The sequence below is a fragment of the Aspergillus stella-maris genome (genome assembly GCF_047715825.1).
Source record: "Aspergillus stella-maris strain CBS 113639 unplaced genomic scaffold BDV14scaffold_39, whole genome shotgun sequence".
Lineage (NCBI taxonomy): Eukaryota > Fungi > Ascomycota > Eurotiomycetes > Eurotiales > Aspergillaceae > Aspergillus > Aspergillus stella-maris.
Window position 1 is genome coordinate 265,451 of NW_027396833.1, and position 17,914 is coordinate 283,364.

Below are 17,914 nucleotides of genomic sequence, written 5' to 3' on the forward strand. Positions count from 1 at the left end.
ATAGTACCAAATGACTCGTTACTCTTGCACTATACTTTCTTCATAGCTGTACCAAGTGTCGCACCTGTCCAGTAGATCAGAAGGTATCTCTTCCATTTCCGTCTGGTTGGTCTGTATCTTCAAGCGACCTTCCTCTCCTAGACTGAACCTCTTCCACTCGGGCGATGACGAAGATCGCACAGTGTTCGGATCGAGCGACTTCACAAAACTAATAAAATAGTTCTGGATGACCTCAACAATAGCAGCGTTGTATGTGCTGTAGGAAGCCCCCGCCCCCAAGAAACCAGCCCTGATACTCTCTGCTTGGCCGGGGCCAAAAATGGCTTCGGTCTCGAAAGTATGGGGAACTCCAAGTCCAGAAGCCAAGGCAATGTCATCAAGAACATTGTAACGATAGTTCCACACTGGCTGATTAGAGTTTGCTGATCTAGCGATCCGGTTTGTAGGGCATAGAAAGACGCCGTCTGCGAAAATCTCCGATGCAGCGGGGAAGTAGCGAGCCCGGCCTGGGATAGTCTCTTCAGGAGGATAAAGATCGACAAGATGCTGGATTTGGGGGCCATTCAGCTGTGGAGACCAGCCTTGAACAAACGATGCGACCTCGTTCTTGGTTGATGCATTGGGAGCGAAAAGGCTGCCTTCGTTGGTGTCGTAGCCCAGGATGAGAGGGACGTCTAGGAATTTGCCTTGCTGGAATAGACTGTAGTGAGGAGCTGTAAAGATATCACCGTCTATGACTGGCTGGAACAGGAGCTGCGTAGAAAGGGCGAGTACATCTTCTTGAGGAGCGTGGCCCAATGTCTGGATAGTGCTGGCATCCAGTGATCGGAGACAACCCATTCGATCCACAGTGGAACAGTTTAGTCGCGAAGCAAGTGATTCGAAGTGTTGTTCAGACTGGCCGACCGTCAATGACCGTGTCCAAGCAAGAGATTCTGCGATCGCGCCTACAAACAGGTCGTCGTTGCGGCCATTGTAGGCAGTGAGATGATGGGTGACGGATGTTCCTCCTGCAGATGCGCCATGAATGACTACATGTCTTGGGTTACCTCCAAACTGACTCGTTAGCAGTAAACTGGAGGTTTCGTGGTGCAGTGCATACATATTGAATATACTCCTGGACCCAATGCAGGAGTTTGCGCTGATCGAGCAAGCCCACATTTAGATCGCCATCTACGCGGACCTCCTCGCTAGCCAGGAACCCAAGAGGCCCGACTCGGTAGTTGAAATTGACGAGAATGATACTGTGATTGGACTGAACAACGAGAGATGATCCATTGTAGTTTGCATTGGCGTTGGTCACAAAGCCTCCGCCTTGAATATACACCCACACGGGCAAGTTAGAGCCGATGGTGGCGTTGGATGGGGTAAAGACATTGACGAAAAGGCAGTCTTCTGTTGTATTCGCGCTGGTCGTTTGGCCTAACCCTACACAGATCGGGGGAAAGGGATCTGCGTGCTGGATTTTAGATGTCGAGCTTGGATTGCGTGGAGCCCTCCATCGCCAGTCGCCCACTGGGGGGTCGGCATAGCGCATACCGAGGAACTGAGACACTCCTGAAGACAAATCAATGCCTTGATACTTGGAATAGCCAAGGTCTACAATGGTGGAGATTGCATGGCTGCATCCCAAGCCGGCAGTTAGCCACAACCAAGTATGCAGGGACTTCATTGCGTTATGTGACTGATGACTATTCCAAGTGCCGAAAGAGGGCCTTTTAACTGCTGGAGAAGAGGTCTGACCACGATCCTGCGCGGGGAATAAGCAGACGCAGCCAGTTGTGGCAATGCCATGCCTGGCTATTCTCTGTCCAGTATAGTCAGTCCGGCATTACTCCGAGGTAAACCTGCAGAACCATCTGACGCATTGACTCAAACAGATTGTTTTGCATTGCCGAAGAAGAAGACATCTAGAAGCTGCCGAATTGTTTTCGATCAACGCCGTGAAACAATTCGCCTACGCCCTCTGCCTCAACTGCCGGAGTTTCCCCATTGGCCCAAGATCTTCTCGGCATGATCCTGCATATGTATACATCACCGGCATAAACTGTCGGCTCGGCATATTTGCTTAACTTTCTTCAGTGTCGCACCTTAATGTGAAACCATCATGCGAGCCTCGGTGATGGTACATCCACGGTATTCAGCGTGCACGGTCGAATCAAAAATTGGACATTTCAAAGGGCTGAGAACTTGTCCGTTATTGTCTTAATTGTACCGAGGGTCGAGGGGACGTAGGAACATAAATATGCCCGTTGTAAGTCGTAGCTCGGTGTCTTGATGCTCAAGGCACTTTGCTCTACCAACATGAAGCTCTCGACTCTGTCAACCGGTCTCGCCCTAATTGCCTCTGCCGCGGCTTTTCCGCAGTACTTGGAGCGTCGTGAGCAATGGGAGCCTCAAGAATGGAAGGCACCAGGACCTGACGATTGTACGTTTACCGTCTTGCAAGAAATGCTCGTTTGCTGACTTGTTGAGTAGCCCGCGGCCCTTGTCCCGGCTTGAATACCCTTGCGAACCACGGATACCTCCCAAGAAATGGAAAGGGAATTACACTAGACATCCTGGAAGATGGAATGTTGAAGGGCTTCAACATTGAGCATGGTGATGCGATCCTCCTCTTCTTTCAGGCAATCAGAACGAGCCCCGACTTCCCGCTCACTGATCGATTCGACCTCGCCGATCTTGGGCGTCATGGTATCCTGGAACATGATATCAGTCTGAGGTATGTCGCTTTCCTAACATGTATTCCGATCGATACTAATTCACTAGTCGCTCTGATGCGTACTTTGGTGATCCGAATCCCTTCAACGAGACCGTCTGGGCCGAGACATTCTCATACTTCACCACGCCCATGATCAGCGTACAGCAGCTTGCAGCAGCCAGAATGGGTCGTCTTGAAACTTCAAAGAAGACAAACCCTGAATATGAGTTGTCCATGCTGGCTGATGGGTTCAGCTGGGGCGAGTGCGCCTCGTTCTTCGAGATTATGGCTGATGGAAAGACGGGCACTGTGGACAAGAATTTTATTGACTATTGGTTTCGTAAGTTAATTCACCGAATTATAACTACTGAGACTAATACGAATATCAGGCCACGAGCGCATGCCCACGGAAATCGGCTGGCAGCGACGAAATGTCACGATGAAGGGGGAGGAGCGCATAAAGTACAGCAAGGAGCTCATGGATGCTGCTGGTGTCAAGCGTCGTGATCTAAAGTCCGATGAATACGGACGTCCTCTATTCCACTAGGACAGATGTACCTGGTGCTTTCGGGTTCTCAGTAGAAAGGGGCAGGTCCTTTTTCTAGCACAACAGTCTTCTATAGTCGCAATTGCAAACACCATTCGGATGAGATATGTTTCGCTTTTTCCGTAGCAACGTTGCCTTGTGTGAATTGAGAGAAGACGAAGACCTTGGTCACCTGTAAGCTGTATGCGATGTGCTTACTGCTGCAGTGTCTGACTCCGAAACTCCGAATGCCTCATACCCCCCTCGGAGGCCCGGGAGGACTTCCTAATCGGGAAGAGTTATATGCAGGTGCAGATCGATCACTCCCCGCGCTGCGAGACTCAGTGGAATAATATCTTTACTCTCAGACACACTTCATCTATTTCATTGACTATGTAGCCTCTCTAAGCTGTTGGACACGGCACCCCCATGTTAAAATACACGGCCTTGGTCTGAGTGTAGTTCTCCAAGACAGCCTCTCCACATTCGCGCCCAATGCCACTCTCTTTATATCCCCCAAACGGAATGCTCCAGTGGACAAAGTTGTACATGTTGACCCAAGTCGTGCCCGCACGGAGAGCGTTGGTCACTCGGATTGCTCGCTGGTAGTCCTTTGTATGGCATGCTGCGGCCAGTCCATATGTGGTGTTGTTGGCCTGCTTGATGACATCTTCTTCGGAGGAGAATTTGGCGATCGCGACGACTGGACCGAAGATTTCTTCTTGCATGATCTATACTTGTTAGTGGTTACAGAGGGGTGCGAGATGGGGAGACTGTACCTTCATCTCTGGCCGCACATTAGTAAATATAGTTGGCTGGATGTAATATCCCCCGGTGCCCTTGTCAATGGCCTTGCCACCAAGGTGGACAGTGGCACCTTCCTGGATACCAGAGTCAATGTATCCTAAGATCTTGTCATACTGCATTTGACTGTTCTGCGGCCCCTGGTTGGTGTTCTTGTCAAATGGATGGCCGACATTTAGCTGGCTCATGGTCTTGGTGAACAGGACCAGGAACTCGTCATAAATATCCTCATGCACGTAAATTCGAGTGCCAGCGTGGCAGGTCTGGCCAAAGTTCATGTTGATTCCCCAGGCGGACCAGCCGACCGCGGAGTTGAGATCGGCATCGGGGAAGATAATGTTCTGCTGTTGTTAAACATGCGGTAGGGCCAATTGATAAGAGGAGTAAGACTAACTGGCGACTTCCCTCCCAGCTCCAGAGTAACTTTCTTCAAATTCGAGTTTGCCGAAGCACGCATGATAGCCCGGCCAGTGGCAGTCGAGCCCGTAAAGGCGACCTTATCAACATCCATATGGTGTGCGATGGCACTCCCAACAGTCTTACCGTACCCCGAGACCAAATTAACTGTACCCGGGGGGAAACCCGCTTTGGAGATCAGTTCGCAGACCTTTAGAGCAGAGAGGGGCGTCGCTTCGGCTGATTTGATGACAACAGTGTTGCCCGTGACGAGGGCTGGTGCAATCTTCCAGATAAACATCATCATGGGGAAGCTGAGAACTATGTGAGTAGTAATTGCCTGTGAAGGAGTGATACTACATACTTCCACGGGATAATTTGCCCACAAACCCCAATGGCCTCGCGACGGGTGTATGCAAAGGTGCCTGGAATGTTAAAGGACGTTTCACCGCGCACCTTGTCAGCCCAGCCAGCGTAGTATCGCAGAGTACCGATGGAGCCGGGCAAATCCAAACTCGAGCAAAGGGGCACAGTCTTGCCAGTGTCTGCGCACTCGAGTGCAATGAGATCGTCCTTGTTCTCTTCCATGAGGTCTGCCAGCTTGCTCAACAGCGAGCCGCGGTACGTGGGGTTTGCATTGGTCCACTCGCCAGCATCAAAGACCTGACGGGAAACTCGGACGGCTTCGTCAACATCGTCCTCGCGTCCCTCGACAATGGAAATCAAGGTCTGGCCGGTGGCAGGGTCTTCGACATCGAACCGAGCGCCCTGTTTGCTGTCGACGAACTGGTCATTGATGAACAGTCCGGTAGGGACGGAAATGGAACGACCATTCAAATGGAGAGTTTGATACATTGTAGGGGGTAGTTGGCCAGTTACTTTGGATGAAGTAGAGTCTAGGACAAATAGAAGAAGAGGGGTGGTTTAAGTATACTGGATCGCTGCAGAGGGTTTCCTAATCGAGACTCCGGGACTCCGAGATGGCCACGCTCCCTTTGTCGATCAGACGGACTTGGCCTGGTTCTGTGCGGGGTATTCGCAGCTTGAACTTGGTCTTGTTGAATATTGATTTATAATGGTTGGGCTGTGAGTGTTGGTGAGATATGCATACTCTTCGGCGGGGGTATTCCCTCCTTCACCCCTTCAATCTTCTAGCATCAAGAGACAAGTGAAAGCGACGATAATATGGCACGCAGAAGTGGGAATAGTCAAACTACTTAGGGACCACTGCATACAGCACGCGACAGATATTTGGGCTTCTACAGGTCCTAAGGTAGATTGAATATCATAGCGCCACCCGACTCAGTACTCAAAGGGCCCTCGATCGTCATCTCCTAAGAGCACTCCCAGTCAATCAGCTCCTCCCCACTACCAAGCTGGTTGATCGTCCCATTAGCTGCGAACACTGCCATTGTCTTGCCTTCCAGCTCATCCTTGGACCAGGTAAACCCGTAGCGGTTCGTTGGGTCAACAGAGGAGTTTTTTGCAAACGAGAGCCAGAGGTATGGAATTCATTGTTAGCCAAGTGACATAGGAGAGAGGCAATGAAGCCTTACCTTGCATCGCATATCCAACATCATATTCGTACTGGGTGGAATTGCCTCGGTATTGCCAGTGAGTGTTGAAGATTAGAGGCAGTTCAGCTGCCGAATTGAAGAGATTCAAAGTCAGCGACAGGCAGTTTGGATATTTTCAATATACTTACCGCTATGTGCAGCACCCACCCACGGCAAAGGGGAAATGTTGCTGAAGTTGCCAGAGTAGAGGTAGCGGTACGTAGTGTAACCGTTGTTTAACCGGTTCCTACACAGTGTCAGCAGTACTTCAGGACCAGCTCATAACTATACACTCCATACTTGACTTCGCTAGCTACCGGACAGGTGATGGCCGACAACCCTGCCTGGTAGTTCTCCGGACTCTCCCCGCTGGCGTTGAAAAGGCCAAACGAAGCACCCTCATTGGCATTGTTTCCCGTGATCATTGGCTAATGAATCAGATGAGAAGAGTTCAACAAAGGAATCAAGGCGGAATACTCACAAGGTCAGCTAGGAGGCCAGCCTCAGCCCTTGCAGTGGCGTTGGCAAATCGCGTTAGGTCATCGGGAATAGGCGAGAAGTCAATGTTGGAGGTATTCGAGACCAACTGGGCCAATAGTAGACCGTCGACTTCCTGCATACAACTCAGTTCCTCTCCTGCCTCAAGATCCATGCATCCCGCAAGCCCGGCGAGGTAGGTAAAGTTAGTATGCAGATCATCAAATGGAGTGCGTGAGATGGTTGCGCCTCCAGAGTCTGCGATAAAGCCAGTCACGATGGGGTCGAAGGGATACGCGTAAGAATGAAGACCGACAGACCCAGCACCGGCGGACTGGCCCCAGAGAACCATACGGTCTGGATCCCCACTGGATGAATAGTATAAGCCTCGACCAAGTGTGATCGGCGAAAAGATTGAAAACAGACGTCACTCACTTGAAACTGGCAATGTTATCTCTAACCCATTCGACTCTACCATCCAAGCCCCATTAGCTCCGCTACATGCTGACAGAAGACCTTTTCCAGTGTACTTACGCCAAACGTTGATCCAGCAAACCCACGTTCAGATATTGGCCTTTGGCGTTAGGAAAGCCAAAAACGTTCAAGCGGTAGCTAACGGGCGTTAGAACAGGGGTAATATCGGAATTTCCTTGACATACGATATAGTCACGACGATATGACTATGGGTTGACTGAATCCACTGATCGGGGATCTTGTACAGCGAATTGGCACCGCCGCTGGTATAGCCGCCACCGTGGATATAGATCAACACAGGAAAGCTATCACTGGTGCTGTTCAGCGGAGAGTAGACATTGAGGTATAGACAGTCTTCGCTCTGTCCACCATTGATCAAAAACTCAGGTAGGTACTCTGTATAGAGGGTTTCTTCGGTGCTCGTCTGTTGGAGGCAGGCAGGCTGGTAAGATGTAGTGGTCAAGTTGCCGGAGTAGGGCTTGCCGAGTGGAGGGAGAAAGCGAAGAGCGTCAACAGGCGGCTCAGCGAAAGGAATCCCAAGCCACTGGCGCACATTGGGAGTAGTTGAATTGATGAAGCCGGTGACTTGGCCACTGGTTGTTTCCGCCGTGAGAAGGGGTTTCTGTGCAGGTGTCGATAGTACTTGTCTGCCCAAGATGGCGACAGCTAAGATGGAACTAAATCTCATGTTTTCCAAGTGCAACTGGCAGAAGTGCTAATAACCCCATTATGAGAATGAAGACTATTTATAATGATAACCGGGTGAGCAAAGTTCCTCTGGTCTCAGCGGATATGTGATCAGCCTGGTCCAAGCCTGTAGATCACTGCACTAAGGAGTGCTGTGCTCCAGATATGCAGCAGAAACCTCCAGAAATGCGGAGAAGGATTTAAAAAAGTTGGAGAACTGGGGTGTCCCCACTAGTCTGTCAATATAAGTCTGGGGAAGTCGCGCTTTATTGCTGACTCCGGGGATGTCCTTATCCGTCTGTTGTTAAGCGTTGATCCGGTTTATCTTATATTGAGTTGGCCCAACTGCAGGCTACCGTAAACTCGTTCACACTCAGAATCATGTTGCTGCATATCGTGGTATTGACCTGCATATTCCTCCTTTTCGGTCCAGGCAAAGCTATAACTACCCAGCCACCCAGGGCGACAATTGAGAATGGAACATATGTTGGCGTGCGCAACAGCAACTACGCCGTCGACTATTTCTTGGGGGTTCCCTTTGCCCAAGCGCCTGTTGGAAATCTGCGCCTCGCACCACCAAGATCTCTGAATGTGTCATTTTCTAATCCTCGGAATGCAACACATTTACAGCCAGCCTGCGTGCAATTCTCAGTGCGAAGCCCCATAATATAGAAAACTCTTATCTAACCACTGCATAACAGGCGGCAACTATTGATCGTCCAACTTCTGAAGACTGTCTGACACTCAACGTATATCGGCCATCAGGCTACGAGAACCAAAGCCTGCCTGTGCTGGTCTGGATCTATGGGTACCGGTATCGGCGCGACAAGAAGATTCAGATTGCTAATGGTTTACAGAGGCGGCTACATACAAGGAAGCAATAGCGACCCCAGGTATAACCTCACGTTCATGGTACAAAGTTCTGTTCAGATGAACAAGCCGGTCGTTGCTGTGGCCATCAACTACCGTCTAAACGGCTTTGGGTTCATGGGTGGTCCTGTCATCCAGGACCAGGGGCTTGCTAATCTCGGCCTGCGCGACCAACGGCTTGCGCTTCACTGGATTCAAGAGAATATCGACGCATTTGGTGGAAACCCTGCGAAGGTGACCATCTGGGGACAATCCGCAGGCGCAGGAAGTGTAGGGTCCCAACTGGTAGCATATCGAGGACGTGACGACTCGCTGTTTCGTGCTGCCATTGCAGACAGCGGGGGCCCCCTGGGATTCCAAGGCCCATCCAATACTACACAGCTGGAATCCTGGAATGCGGTTCTCAACTTGACTGGCTGTGCTCATTGCCCGGATGCCCTCCATTGTCTGCGCAATGTCAGTCTCGACGGCTTTGCCAACGCAATCGAGAGTTCGAACGGCGATTTCGGACCAATCTACGATGGTGATTTCCTGCAGATGCACAGCTCTGCTCAACTGGTGAATGGTGAATTCGTCAATGTCCCCTTGTTGATTGGAAGTAATACCGACGAGGGCACTGGCTTCGTTGGGTCTGCTCCATATATCGGTGCTCTGCCAACCACAGCGTATCCAGATGAAGAGTCGTTTCTTGAGCTTGTCAATGCGTCAATCATAGACCCTTCTGCTGCTCCAGCGGCTCTTACTGCCATATCAATACTGTACCCTGACATTCCAGCAATTGGCGTTCCACATACCCACCATGGACCACTGAACTCGTCATTTGGCTCTCAATACCGTCGGGCTGCCACATTCGCAGGCGACAACACGATCCACCGTGGTCGTAGACTGAGTGCGCAAATGTGGACGAAATACAACGTTCCTGCTTACTCGTACCTCTTCGATCAATGGCCCATAGGGGGGATGCCAAATACAACGGGCACTACACACTTTACCGAAGTGCCGCTTATCCAGGATAATGAGAAAGGGAACGGGTTTGAGGCACCTTGGTATCCAGCTGGCAGCGAGTTTGCGGGTATGAACAAAGACTTCTATGCACTTGCTCGTCTAATGAGTATGCCTTCACTGTCAAGAATGATATTCCAAGCTTAGAACTTCTTAGGTCGGATGTGGATTGCATTTGCTCATGACCTTGACCCGAACGAACATGGCGTTGAGAGGCACAATGGCCATAGAATCCCGCGGTGGACCTCTTACGCAGGAACTCCTGGTGAGGCACTCAGTGGCTACGGCGTCAATCTTCGATTGCTCTCTACATTACCTGGCTTGTCAGAGCTTGAACCAGACACCTGGCGTGCCGAAGCAATCCATTATCTCAACAAAAACTCTTATTCTCTATTTGGTAACTAGGAGATCTTTACGGGTCGGACAGACATAGCAAGGCGTGGAGTCTAGTGATGGGTTGACTGAATTCTGTATACGAGAACATGCTGTTGTATGCACTGAAGCGCAAACGGAATCATGTACAGGATATGATGATGATCAATTCATCCAAGCTTGATACCACAACACTTGATACAACAAACGTATATAGAACATGGGGGCCGCAGATAGACATAAAATTCTGAAGAAACGGTACCCTCATCCGCGGCATGATACTGGGGTTCGAGGTGTGCTATGCTGCCTACTCTAGAAAATCGACGAGAAAGTCCTCAGTATGGTTAAGGACTGCGTGCCTTCCTTCTCGACTGAGGGAGAAAGCGAAAGACATAATAGAGCAAAATGGCACCCAGGATGTTGAAAGCAAAGTAGGCCCAGAGGATTCCATAATTGCGCCAACGAAAATCCCAAAAAATGTCGCGGTCGGCAAGGTACTGGTCAACAGATTGTAACGGGCAATAGTGACATTGCCCAGTGGAAGACGCATTCTGTAGGGCCCCGCGTGCCGTCTTCAGAAATTCCTGCATGTATTCACCGCACGTTTGCCCTAGCGGGGCGTTGAAACTGAGCATCTCGCGCTCAGAACAGTGTAAATCGCGCCCGTGCAGTGCAGTGCCACTGATACCTCCCACGTAACATGTGAGGGGCGACACGCGGTGCATGTAGTCCCAGAATGGAGGCAGTGAGCTGGGGGGCTGCATAACACCGTTCGACAACAGGGACATGACGAACATGAACAGAGCCAGCATACTCCCAAGCGCCGCGCTGGGAACCGCAGAGGCCACCAAGTATGTGAAGCTCGAGGCGTACAGGAAGAATTGCACCACAAACAGAAGAATCAACCCCTGCTGCTGTGGGTGCTGGCCGGCACCGTATACAGAGAAATAAAACGAGGCCCAAGTGCGCACGCCGAGTAGAGCCTGCCATGGAAGCTCTACGACAACTTGCGAGAACATAAACACCTTCCAGAAATAGGTTCTAGATGGTCCCTCGCGCAAATCGTAAAGGGTACGCCTGCTGATGAATCTGGGCATGATCCTGACTGGGTTCAGTACATTCCTGGCAATAAAAAGTAGAGATCAAGGACTTACTGGTTGACCATTGTAGAGAATATCGTACACAGCAAGAAGAGGCTGAAGAGAGTGTTTTGGAAGCCTTGCTGGGAATTATTGGAATTCCAAAACGAGAATCCAATGAACAGACCAGAGACAATACCGAGACCGAACCTGGCAATGAAATAGTCTGGCTGGCGATAGTACTGCAGGCAATTACGCTTGATGACCTGGTACAACTGGCTGCAGAGGGGAGGCATCACAGACTTGGGAACACTGCCAGAGCCCATGGTCGAACCGACATAAATCAGTGAGAACAGCCTGGTGCTGGGAACTGTTCCTCCATATCGTTGGCCAATCGAGTGATTGTCGTGAGCGGTCATCAATGACTTCGAGTATGTATTCCGCCGGCTGGCAAGTGGTAAGTGGTCAGCTCGCTCAAACAAACACCAGAAACTGGCTTACATTTTCATTTGGCTCACACAGCCTTGCTCCATTCGACTCGAAATAGTCCAGAACAGTGCGAGAATGAAGACCAACGTCCCCGACGTACGCCATACGCCCGCCTTTGGCAAGCAATAGAAGACGATCGAATCGCTCAAACATGACTGCTCCAGGCTGATGAATCGTGGCAAGTACAGCCTGTCCGTGATTGGCAATCCTTCTCATGAAGGTACATATCGCAAAGGAAGTCTGAGAGTCCAAACCACTCGTCGGTTCATCGAGGAATATCATCAAGTCAGGCTTTGCAGCGAGCTAGACTCCAATGGTAACAAGCTTTTGCTGTTCAATGTTCAGTCCCATTCCGATGACAGCTTCGGCAAAAACATCCACCCCCAATACCGAGATCACTGTCTCGACATATGCGTGCTTCTCATCCATGGATATGAACTGTGATTGATGCAACGATGCGCTAAAACGAAGAGCCTCCCGAACTGTGCAGGCTTCGAGATGGAGATCATGCTGCTCAACAAACCCAGCCAGGCGACAGAAATGAGGGCCGAGACCTTTCACATTGACCAAAACCTCTCCAGTAACTACTCCCACCGACATGCGCTGTGCCAAAACGTTCAGAAGTGTTGTTTTGCCAGCCCCGGAGACACCCTGGACAGGTCAGTCAACAAATACTCATAAGAACAGGTAATTGATATCGAATACACACCATCAGAGCTGTAAGTGTTCCTGGCCTCATCCAGCCGTTGACATTGTCTAGCAGGCGCTTAAAGCCGTCTTTGACTGGAACATCATAGCAAACGTTCTTCCAGCTGAATACATCCTTCCCATCAGACGGAATGGGGCTTGGATCGCTATGTGCTATCTGATCGGCTTTGAATAATGCCGGAGACTGTTCTTTTTCCTCATCACCTTGCCCCAAGCCCGTTCTGTGATGACCAGCAAGGTAGGTTAGTGAGTTGGGTTTGGAGACGGTGCCTGGCATTTGCTCAGAGAGAAAGACATAGGCAACGTGGAATGCAACCAAGAAGCCCATCAAAATTCCGAGATTCCTCCACAGGTGGTCGTATGAGTATAGACATTTGCTCTCAAAATAACGGCCGCCAGATACAGAGTGTTCTCCAGCTAAAGCACCCACGACCGAGCAAGTAAATTGTTGGCCCGTTAGTGAAGGATACATCGGGATGTAGTCCACACATCTAAAAGACAGCCCATGGAGCTCGTTGACAAGGATGGATTCAAATGTATAGTACACTGGATTGAGCCACCGGATCCAAGCAAGCCAGGGCCTCATGTCCGGCTGTGGGACGGTAAATCCAGTGTAAACAGCCACGCAGATAATCACAATTCCAGCAAGCGCCATTGCCTGACCAATTGATTTGGTCATTGCGGCCAAGAATCGGAACAATCCAGACATGCTCACAACTGATATAAGCTGGAAGAGGAAGTAAATGAAGAAGTGTCCCGGCTCCCTCCGCAGATGGGCCAAGAAGTAGACAACCAGACTAGCAAGGAGACAGCGCAGGGCTTTAATAGGCAAATCGGTGATGGCGCCTGCTAGGGCTTCGGCTGAAGGGCGGACAAATGCGTAACGCGCGTGCTTCTGGATGACTGGCCTATCGCTGTAGAGGAGGTTGATCTCCAGCATGGATATCAGATTGTTGGTGAAGACTGCCAGGAAGATGACGGATGCCCTCTGCTACAGTCCCTCTGATGTGTCTGGAATGTCATAGAACAGAGATCCAATAAGTACTGCAATAACCATCTGGGTAATCGCAGTGGCAATTACTCCGGCGCGATCATTGAGTTTCTGTCTATATGCTCGCCTGAAACACAGCCCGACTTGATTTGGAACCGACAAAAGGTACGGAGAAGACGCCTGCAAGCGCTTTGGCGTTGCAATCACGCTGTCCTCTTTGTTGCCATGAGGCAAAGTCTGCAAGTGGGTGTTCATTCTTTCTCGCAGGGCGTTATATTCGGGGCTTTGCTTCCAGTATGCTTCGAACTCATCCGGCGTAAGTGGAACTACTCCAGTCACTTCTTCCCGTATCTCGCGCTCGACAGGATTCGTCACCGAGGTGAGAAAGTCAGCGCTGACCTGTCGTGGGTGCCTCTTCCATCCCATCCTTTCGAAGTAAGCCACGGCATCCTGGCGAAGGCCGAAATAGATCTGGCGGCCCTCGTAGAGAAGAGTGACAGTGTCAAAGGTGTTGTAGATTGATCCGAAGCCTGGTATATTGTAGCAGCATGGCAAGAGCCTGTCAGATCTGCGAAAAGACGGAGAGCCTTTGCAAACTCAAGGGCGCTGTTAGCGTCGAGACCGCGAGTGCTTTTGTCCCAGGCGCCAATTCGAGCCCTCGCCAAAGCCATTTCAGCTATGCTATATCGCCATGTCGTTAGCCTCCAAGGAGTCATTTGGGAAACACAGACTGGAGACTTTTTACCTTACTCTCTTTCTTTCACTTCCGCACACCCCCCGAATGTGCTCACTGCCGACCTGTGTGTTGACTGTGTCTGACAGACCAAACAGAGCCATGACGGCCTGCACCGCCGCTTCAACATACTCGTCATGGCTCATACTGTGGAATGGCTTTTTGGGGGCGCGAGAACTTGCAGCCAACTTCAGAGTCTCACCAACTGTCAACGACGGTAAATGGTGGTCCTCCTCTCCATTGTATCGAACTTCTCCGCGGCCCTTGTTGATTGTCGTCCCGAGCTGAAAACCTTTATACAGGATATTGCAGTCTGGATCCAGAGTCAAGCGGTCAAGACAGTTGGTGATTGTCTTCAGAAAGGTCGAGCATCCGCTGCCTGGGCGACCAAGTACCAGGAGTAACTCCCCGCTGCACAAAAGGCCGTTTACTCCAGATATGATTGAATGTGGTGTTGGACGACGTCCCTTATACGCCAGGAGACTCACAGCGGACACGATCGGGTGCATTAGGGCAGACAGGACGGTTTGTTGTACTTGGATAGACGCGCCAGATCCCGCAACGGCCAGATTCTCATAAAGAACGCCGCTATCGTGGTTGTTGTGTGTAGTCGGCCCCAGGATGCAAATGTTATCTCTTGCCCATTCGTAGCGTTCGCGGCTCGAGGACTCGGGAGGAAGACTGCCCTCATTTCTGGTACTGCCAATCGAATCTCCTGGTAGAATATCAGTTTCCGCTGAGATATCATGTTTCGTCTCGAGGGTCTGCCGTGGACCGCCCATCACGTCAAGCATAATGTCCTGGAAAGGTCTGCTGTTGCGAGTAACAAGCCCAGGGGTAAGTTCACTCCATATCAGAAGAACAAGGGTCCCTTGGAATCTACGTGGCTTGTTTGGTAGCCCTTGCCTGAAGGCTTGTGTAAGGGTATGTTAGGAAATCCCTTGATTGATCGCCCCTTGCCAGCATTCTATTTGCGCCCCTTCCGAGACGCATGGTCGAATTGATGATCCAAAGCATAAAACTGGATAGAAAACGTTATGCGTGACCTATTTGGATCTTGAGGCAGAATCTGTAGCTAGTTTGAGTAAACACTGCAAAGGTCTGCGTGGTAGTTGTTGCCCGAGCCTTGTTGAGGCTTATCCCATAGATGCTCTTTAGCGTTGGGTTGCAGCAGTGTACGTATATATACAGTAGCGTCACCGGTAAATCATATCCGAAGGGATTTCAGACATGAAACCAGTTAGAAGCGCGTGAATATATTATCTAGGCAGCAAAACAAATGCTAGACCTCGGTAACTATCTAGTATATTGTCCGGGTACATCAAACATAAATGTATTCAACCCATGCATATTCCCTATCCAAGTAGACCTTGAAGTTCTGCGACATGTTCACAACCTTGCGGAGATGCTCATCCGTCAAATTAATGACACAATCTTGCTTGTGCTTGGCCTGGGAGCACGCGAGAGCGAGGGCAGTTTTGAAAGCTGGGACATAACCGTGTCAGCGTTGTCGTGAATACCTGGGCTAGCTAAGGAGACCTACCATTGCGGATTTCATGGCCGTTCCATTTCAACGCTTGTAGAGCCGTGGACTTTCGAACAAACTCCTTGGCGTCAGAGGAGACACGGATCTCGTGGCCATGCGTCTCATGGTTGCGAGAGAGCCTCCTGAAGTGGTTGTTCCAAATCTGCTGGCGTGAGCCCTCGTCTAGAGGGTCGAATCCGATGCGGATGTGAATCCTGGATATGATTGCCTTGTCGAATCTTCCGACGCGGTTCGTCGTAAGGAAGAGTATGCCTTGGAAGTAATCGAGGGCACGTATGAAGGCCGTCAGATGTGACCTTTGGTCATCGGAAGCCTCGAGGAAATCATCACTGTTGTCAAGAAGCACAATTGCGTTCCACTTCTGCGCAAACCGACAATATGTACGCAGCCTTGTCTCGAGCTCCTGTGGCTTGTAGCCCAGGTCTGCTGCTGTAATGCTGATTAGAGGCCGAGACGTATACTCGGCCACCGATTCTGGCAAAAGAAATTAAATTTATAATGCGCAAATGGGGGTGTGCAGGATGTTAGCTACCTGCAGTGAGTGTCTTCCCCGTCCCTGGCGGGCCATGAAGGAGCACAATCTGGCCCTCTCCCTTGCCCTGGACAAAGTCTGACGACAAGGTCTGCTTATAACTTCCGCCGTACATCTCGCACATTGCCTTGATCATTTCTTTATTGTCTTCGTCCTTCATGGCCAGCATATCAATCAGATTGGCCTGAATATTCGGCTGCTCGAGGTGCTCAACCTCCAGGATATCTCCTCTAGCGTCAGCAACTCAAACAAAGAAAAGTGAAGGAAAGAACACCCACCCCAGACAAAGTCTTTCAAAAGAACCCCGTAGACATGCGATGGGCAGATCATGTATTGGTGGTCCGTCAATGTGGCCTTCTGCTGCAGATCAATCTGGTCATAGTCGTCGAACGTGCAGCGTTGCAAGCCCCGGCGCTGCGCTTCTTTGTCCTCGCATTTTTGACAGGGACACTTGGCTATTCTCGCATCTTCACCTAACTTGATACCGCTTACAGTAGTGATGGGGAAGTAGACCTCCTCCGAAGAATGGTTCTTGATACCGTCCAAGTTCCATGGCTCGGCCGTATGGTCAACAACGACGCGCTCGCGATTGAACTTTTTTATTCCTTGCAACTTGCTCGGCCCATTATACTCGCGGAATGCAGGTTGCTTCATCATTTCCACGAATTTTTTGCCGCGGTCGATGAGTTGCTGGCGAAGAGTCTCGTCATCATGGAATTCCACCGGGAAGACAGGCAGCGACCGGATCTCGCGTTTCCCGCTAAACACAGGAATGCTGAAGCAATCCACTGATCGCGACAAATGACGACCGTCGAAATGGAGATTCCACACATACACACGGTAGGCCGCGGGCGAGGCTTGAGGCGAGTCCCAGGAGTGGCCGGTCGCATATCTGCTGGATTCAACCACGTATGCATTGAGCTTTCCGTTCTCGCGAACATAAACATTTGATCCAGGCTTAAATAAATACCACAGGCACCGCGAGGTTATCCTTGGGGCGGCATGGCTCAGCATGCTTGTCACGCCCTTCAAGAGAGTTGTCGCGTGGTCGTCGAGATACCCAAGCAGGATGTCAAGATGCTGTCGGCAGGTCTCACTGTACTCCTCGTCATGAGATTCCTTCACTCCCTCACGATACTGCCGCAGTCGCTCCTGGTGGTAATACAGGTCTCTAAACGGATACACAAACCAGCCATTCTCAAGACTGGTTTCTATGTCCTCAGCCTTGTGCTCCCTGCGCTCGAGACAGTCGGGGGCGGACTGAAAGGTAATCAATGCCTTGAGAGCATTCAATAGGATTGGAGACAGGACGTAAAGCACTGGAAGCCCAGCGTGGTTGACTCGTTTCAGCAAAGGCAAAGAAGAGTCGTCGTCATTGCAGCTGAGCTCGCGGTGCTCCTCCAGGACCGACGAGACTGGGTTTGGAAGCCCGCGATCCCTGGTGGCAACAGTTGGCCTGTCATGGAATGCCTTCTCGGATTCCAATTTCCACTCCCCGCTCTTGTCAGGGAGCAGGAATTTCGCAATGTAAAGGACGTTGCTCGTGGTGGGTTCAGACGCTCCAGTGGCCTCTTCGTTTGACCCTTCGGCGGAGTCTTCGGCGGATTTCACAGGAGACTCCTCCTCAGGCTTTTCGATACAGTTAGTGGAATCCTGCTCATTCTTTGTGGACTCGGCAGTCGAGGCCTCGTCACATTGTACAGGCACATTGGTGGTGATGCCATTCAAGGGTGGATTAGAGTCAGCTTCGGCGACTTGCTCGCCCTCTTTGATAATTTCTGAGGCTTCGATGGCGACAGCAGCACTCTTCGTGGCGTCTTTCTATACTTAGTCTGGCTCATACTGTAGCGCTGGTTTTACGCTTGGTGAAGTACATACTGTGCTCCTCTGCATCCCCATCCTGGACCTGGACAGTGAGTTGAGAACCCATTCTTCAGACAGACAATCTGCGACTGAGATTAAGGGGAAAAG

General features: G+C 50.7%; 7 protein-coding genes across 7 annotated transcripts; 2 read left to right on the plus strand and 5 right to left on the minus strand.

Annotated features, from left to right (window-relative positions):
* Positions 1–18: 18 nt before the first annotated feature.
* BDV14DRAFT_190804 (putative carboxylesterase) lies at positions 19–1,672 on the minus strand (the record flags this gene model as incomplete). Its single annotated transcript, XM_073771385.1, has 2 exons — positions 19–1,056; positions 1,103–1,672. The coding sequence occupies 2 exons, from the start codon at positions 1,670–1,672 to the stop codon at positions 19–21; spliced, it is 1,608 nt and encodes a 535-aa protein (XP_073626680.1).
* Positions 1,673–2,304: 632 nt separating this feature from the next.
* On the plus strand, positions 2,305–3,248 carry BDV14DRAFT_201686 (peroxidase family protein; the record flags this gene model as incomplete). Its single annotated transcript, XM_073773825.1, has 4 exons — positions 2,305–2,428; positions 2,479–2,722; positions 2,770–3,041; positions 3,091–3,248. 4 exons carry the CDS (start codon positions 2,305–2,307, stop codon positions 3,246–3,248), a joined length of 798 nt encoding a protein of 265 aa, XP_073626681.1.
* Positions 3,249–3,631: 383 nt separating this feature from the next.
* BDV14DRAFT_190805 (aldehyde dehydrogenase family protein) lies at positions 3,632–5,282 on the minus strand (the record flags this gene model as incomplete). Its single annotated transcript, XM_073771386.1, has 4 exons — positions 3,632–3,958; positions 4,007–4,372; positions 4,426–4,741; positions 4,792–5,282. 4 exons carry the CDS (start codon positions 5,280–5,282, stop codon positions 3,632–3,634), a joined length of 1,500 nt encoding a protein of 499 aa, XP_073626682.1.
* Positions 5,283–5,570: 288 nt separating this feature from the next.
* Positions 5,571–7,662, minus strand: BDV14DRAFT_190806 (carboxylesterase; the record flags this gene model as incomplete). The annotated part of the gene is made up of 9 exons (XM_073771387.1): positions 5,571–5,695; positions 5,984–6,070; positions 6,133–6,230; positions 6,284–6,411; positions 6,465–6,828; positions 6,896–6,931; positions 6,995–7,072; positions 7,120–7,556; positions 7,639–7,662. 9 exons carry the CDS (start codon positions 7,660–7,662, stop codon positions 5,571–5,573), a joined length of 1,377 nt encoding a protein of 458 aa, XP_073626683.1.
* Positions 7,663–8,002: 340 nt separating this feature from the next.
* Positions 8,003–9,938, plus strand: BDV14DRAFT_209802 (Alpha/Beta hydrolase protein; the record flags this gene model as incomplete). The annotated part of the gene is made up of 5 exons (XM_073775740.1): positions 8,003–8,020; positions 8,075–8,272; positions 8,323–8,429; positions 8,479–9,602; positions 9,651–9,938. 5 exons carry the CDS (start codon positions 8,003–8,005, stop codon positions 9,896–9,898), a joined length of 1,695 nt encoding a protein of 564 aa, XP_073626684.1. The 3' UTR covers positions 9,899–9,938.
* Positions 9,939–10,209: 271 nt separating this feature from the next.
* BDV14DRAFT_190808 (ABC-2 type transporter-domain-containing protein) lies at positions 10,210–14,858 on the minus strand (the record flags this gene model as incomplete). Its single annotated transcript, XM_073771388.1, has 11 exons — positions 10,210–10,966; positions 11,020–11,246; positions 11,299–11,391; positions 11,446–11,736; positions 11,794–12,084; positions 12,143–13,132; positions 13,187–13,259; positions 13,293–13,662; positions 13,713–13,813; positions 13,878–14,558; positions 14,749–14,858. The coding sequence occupies 11 exons, from the start codon at positions 14,856–14,858 to the stop codon at positions 10,210–10,212; spliced, it is 3,984 nt and encodes a 1,327-aa protein (XP_073626685.1).
* A 328-nt stretch (positions 14,859–15,186) lies between these two features.
* BDV14DRAFT_209804 (P-loop containing nucleoside triphosphate hydrolase protein) lies at positions 15,187–17,873 on the minus strand (the record flags this gene model as incomplete). Its single annotated transcript, XM_073775741.1, has 5 exons — positions 15,187–15,350; positions 15,409–15,885; positions 15,944–16,168; positions 16,222–17,572; positions 17,787–17,873. The coding sequence occupies 5 exons, from the start codon at positions 17,871–17,873 to the stop codon at positions 15,187–15,189; spliced, it is 2,304 nt and encodes a 767-aa protein (XP_073626686.1).
* Between the last annotated feature and the right edge of the window lie 41 nt (positions 17,874–17,914).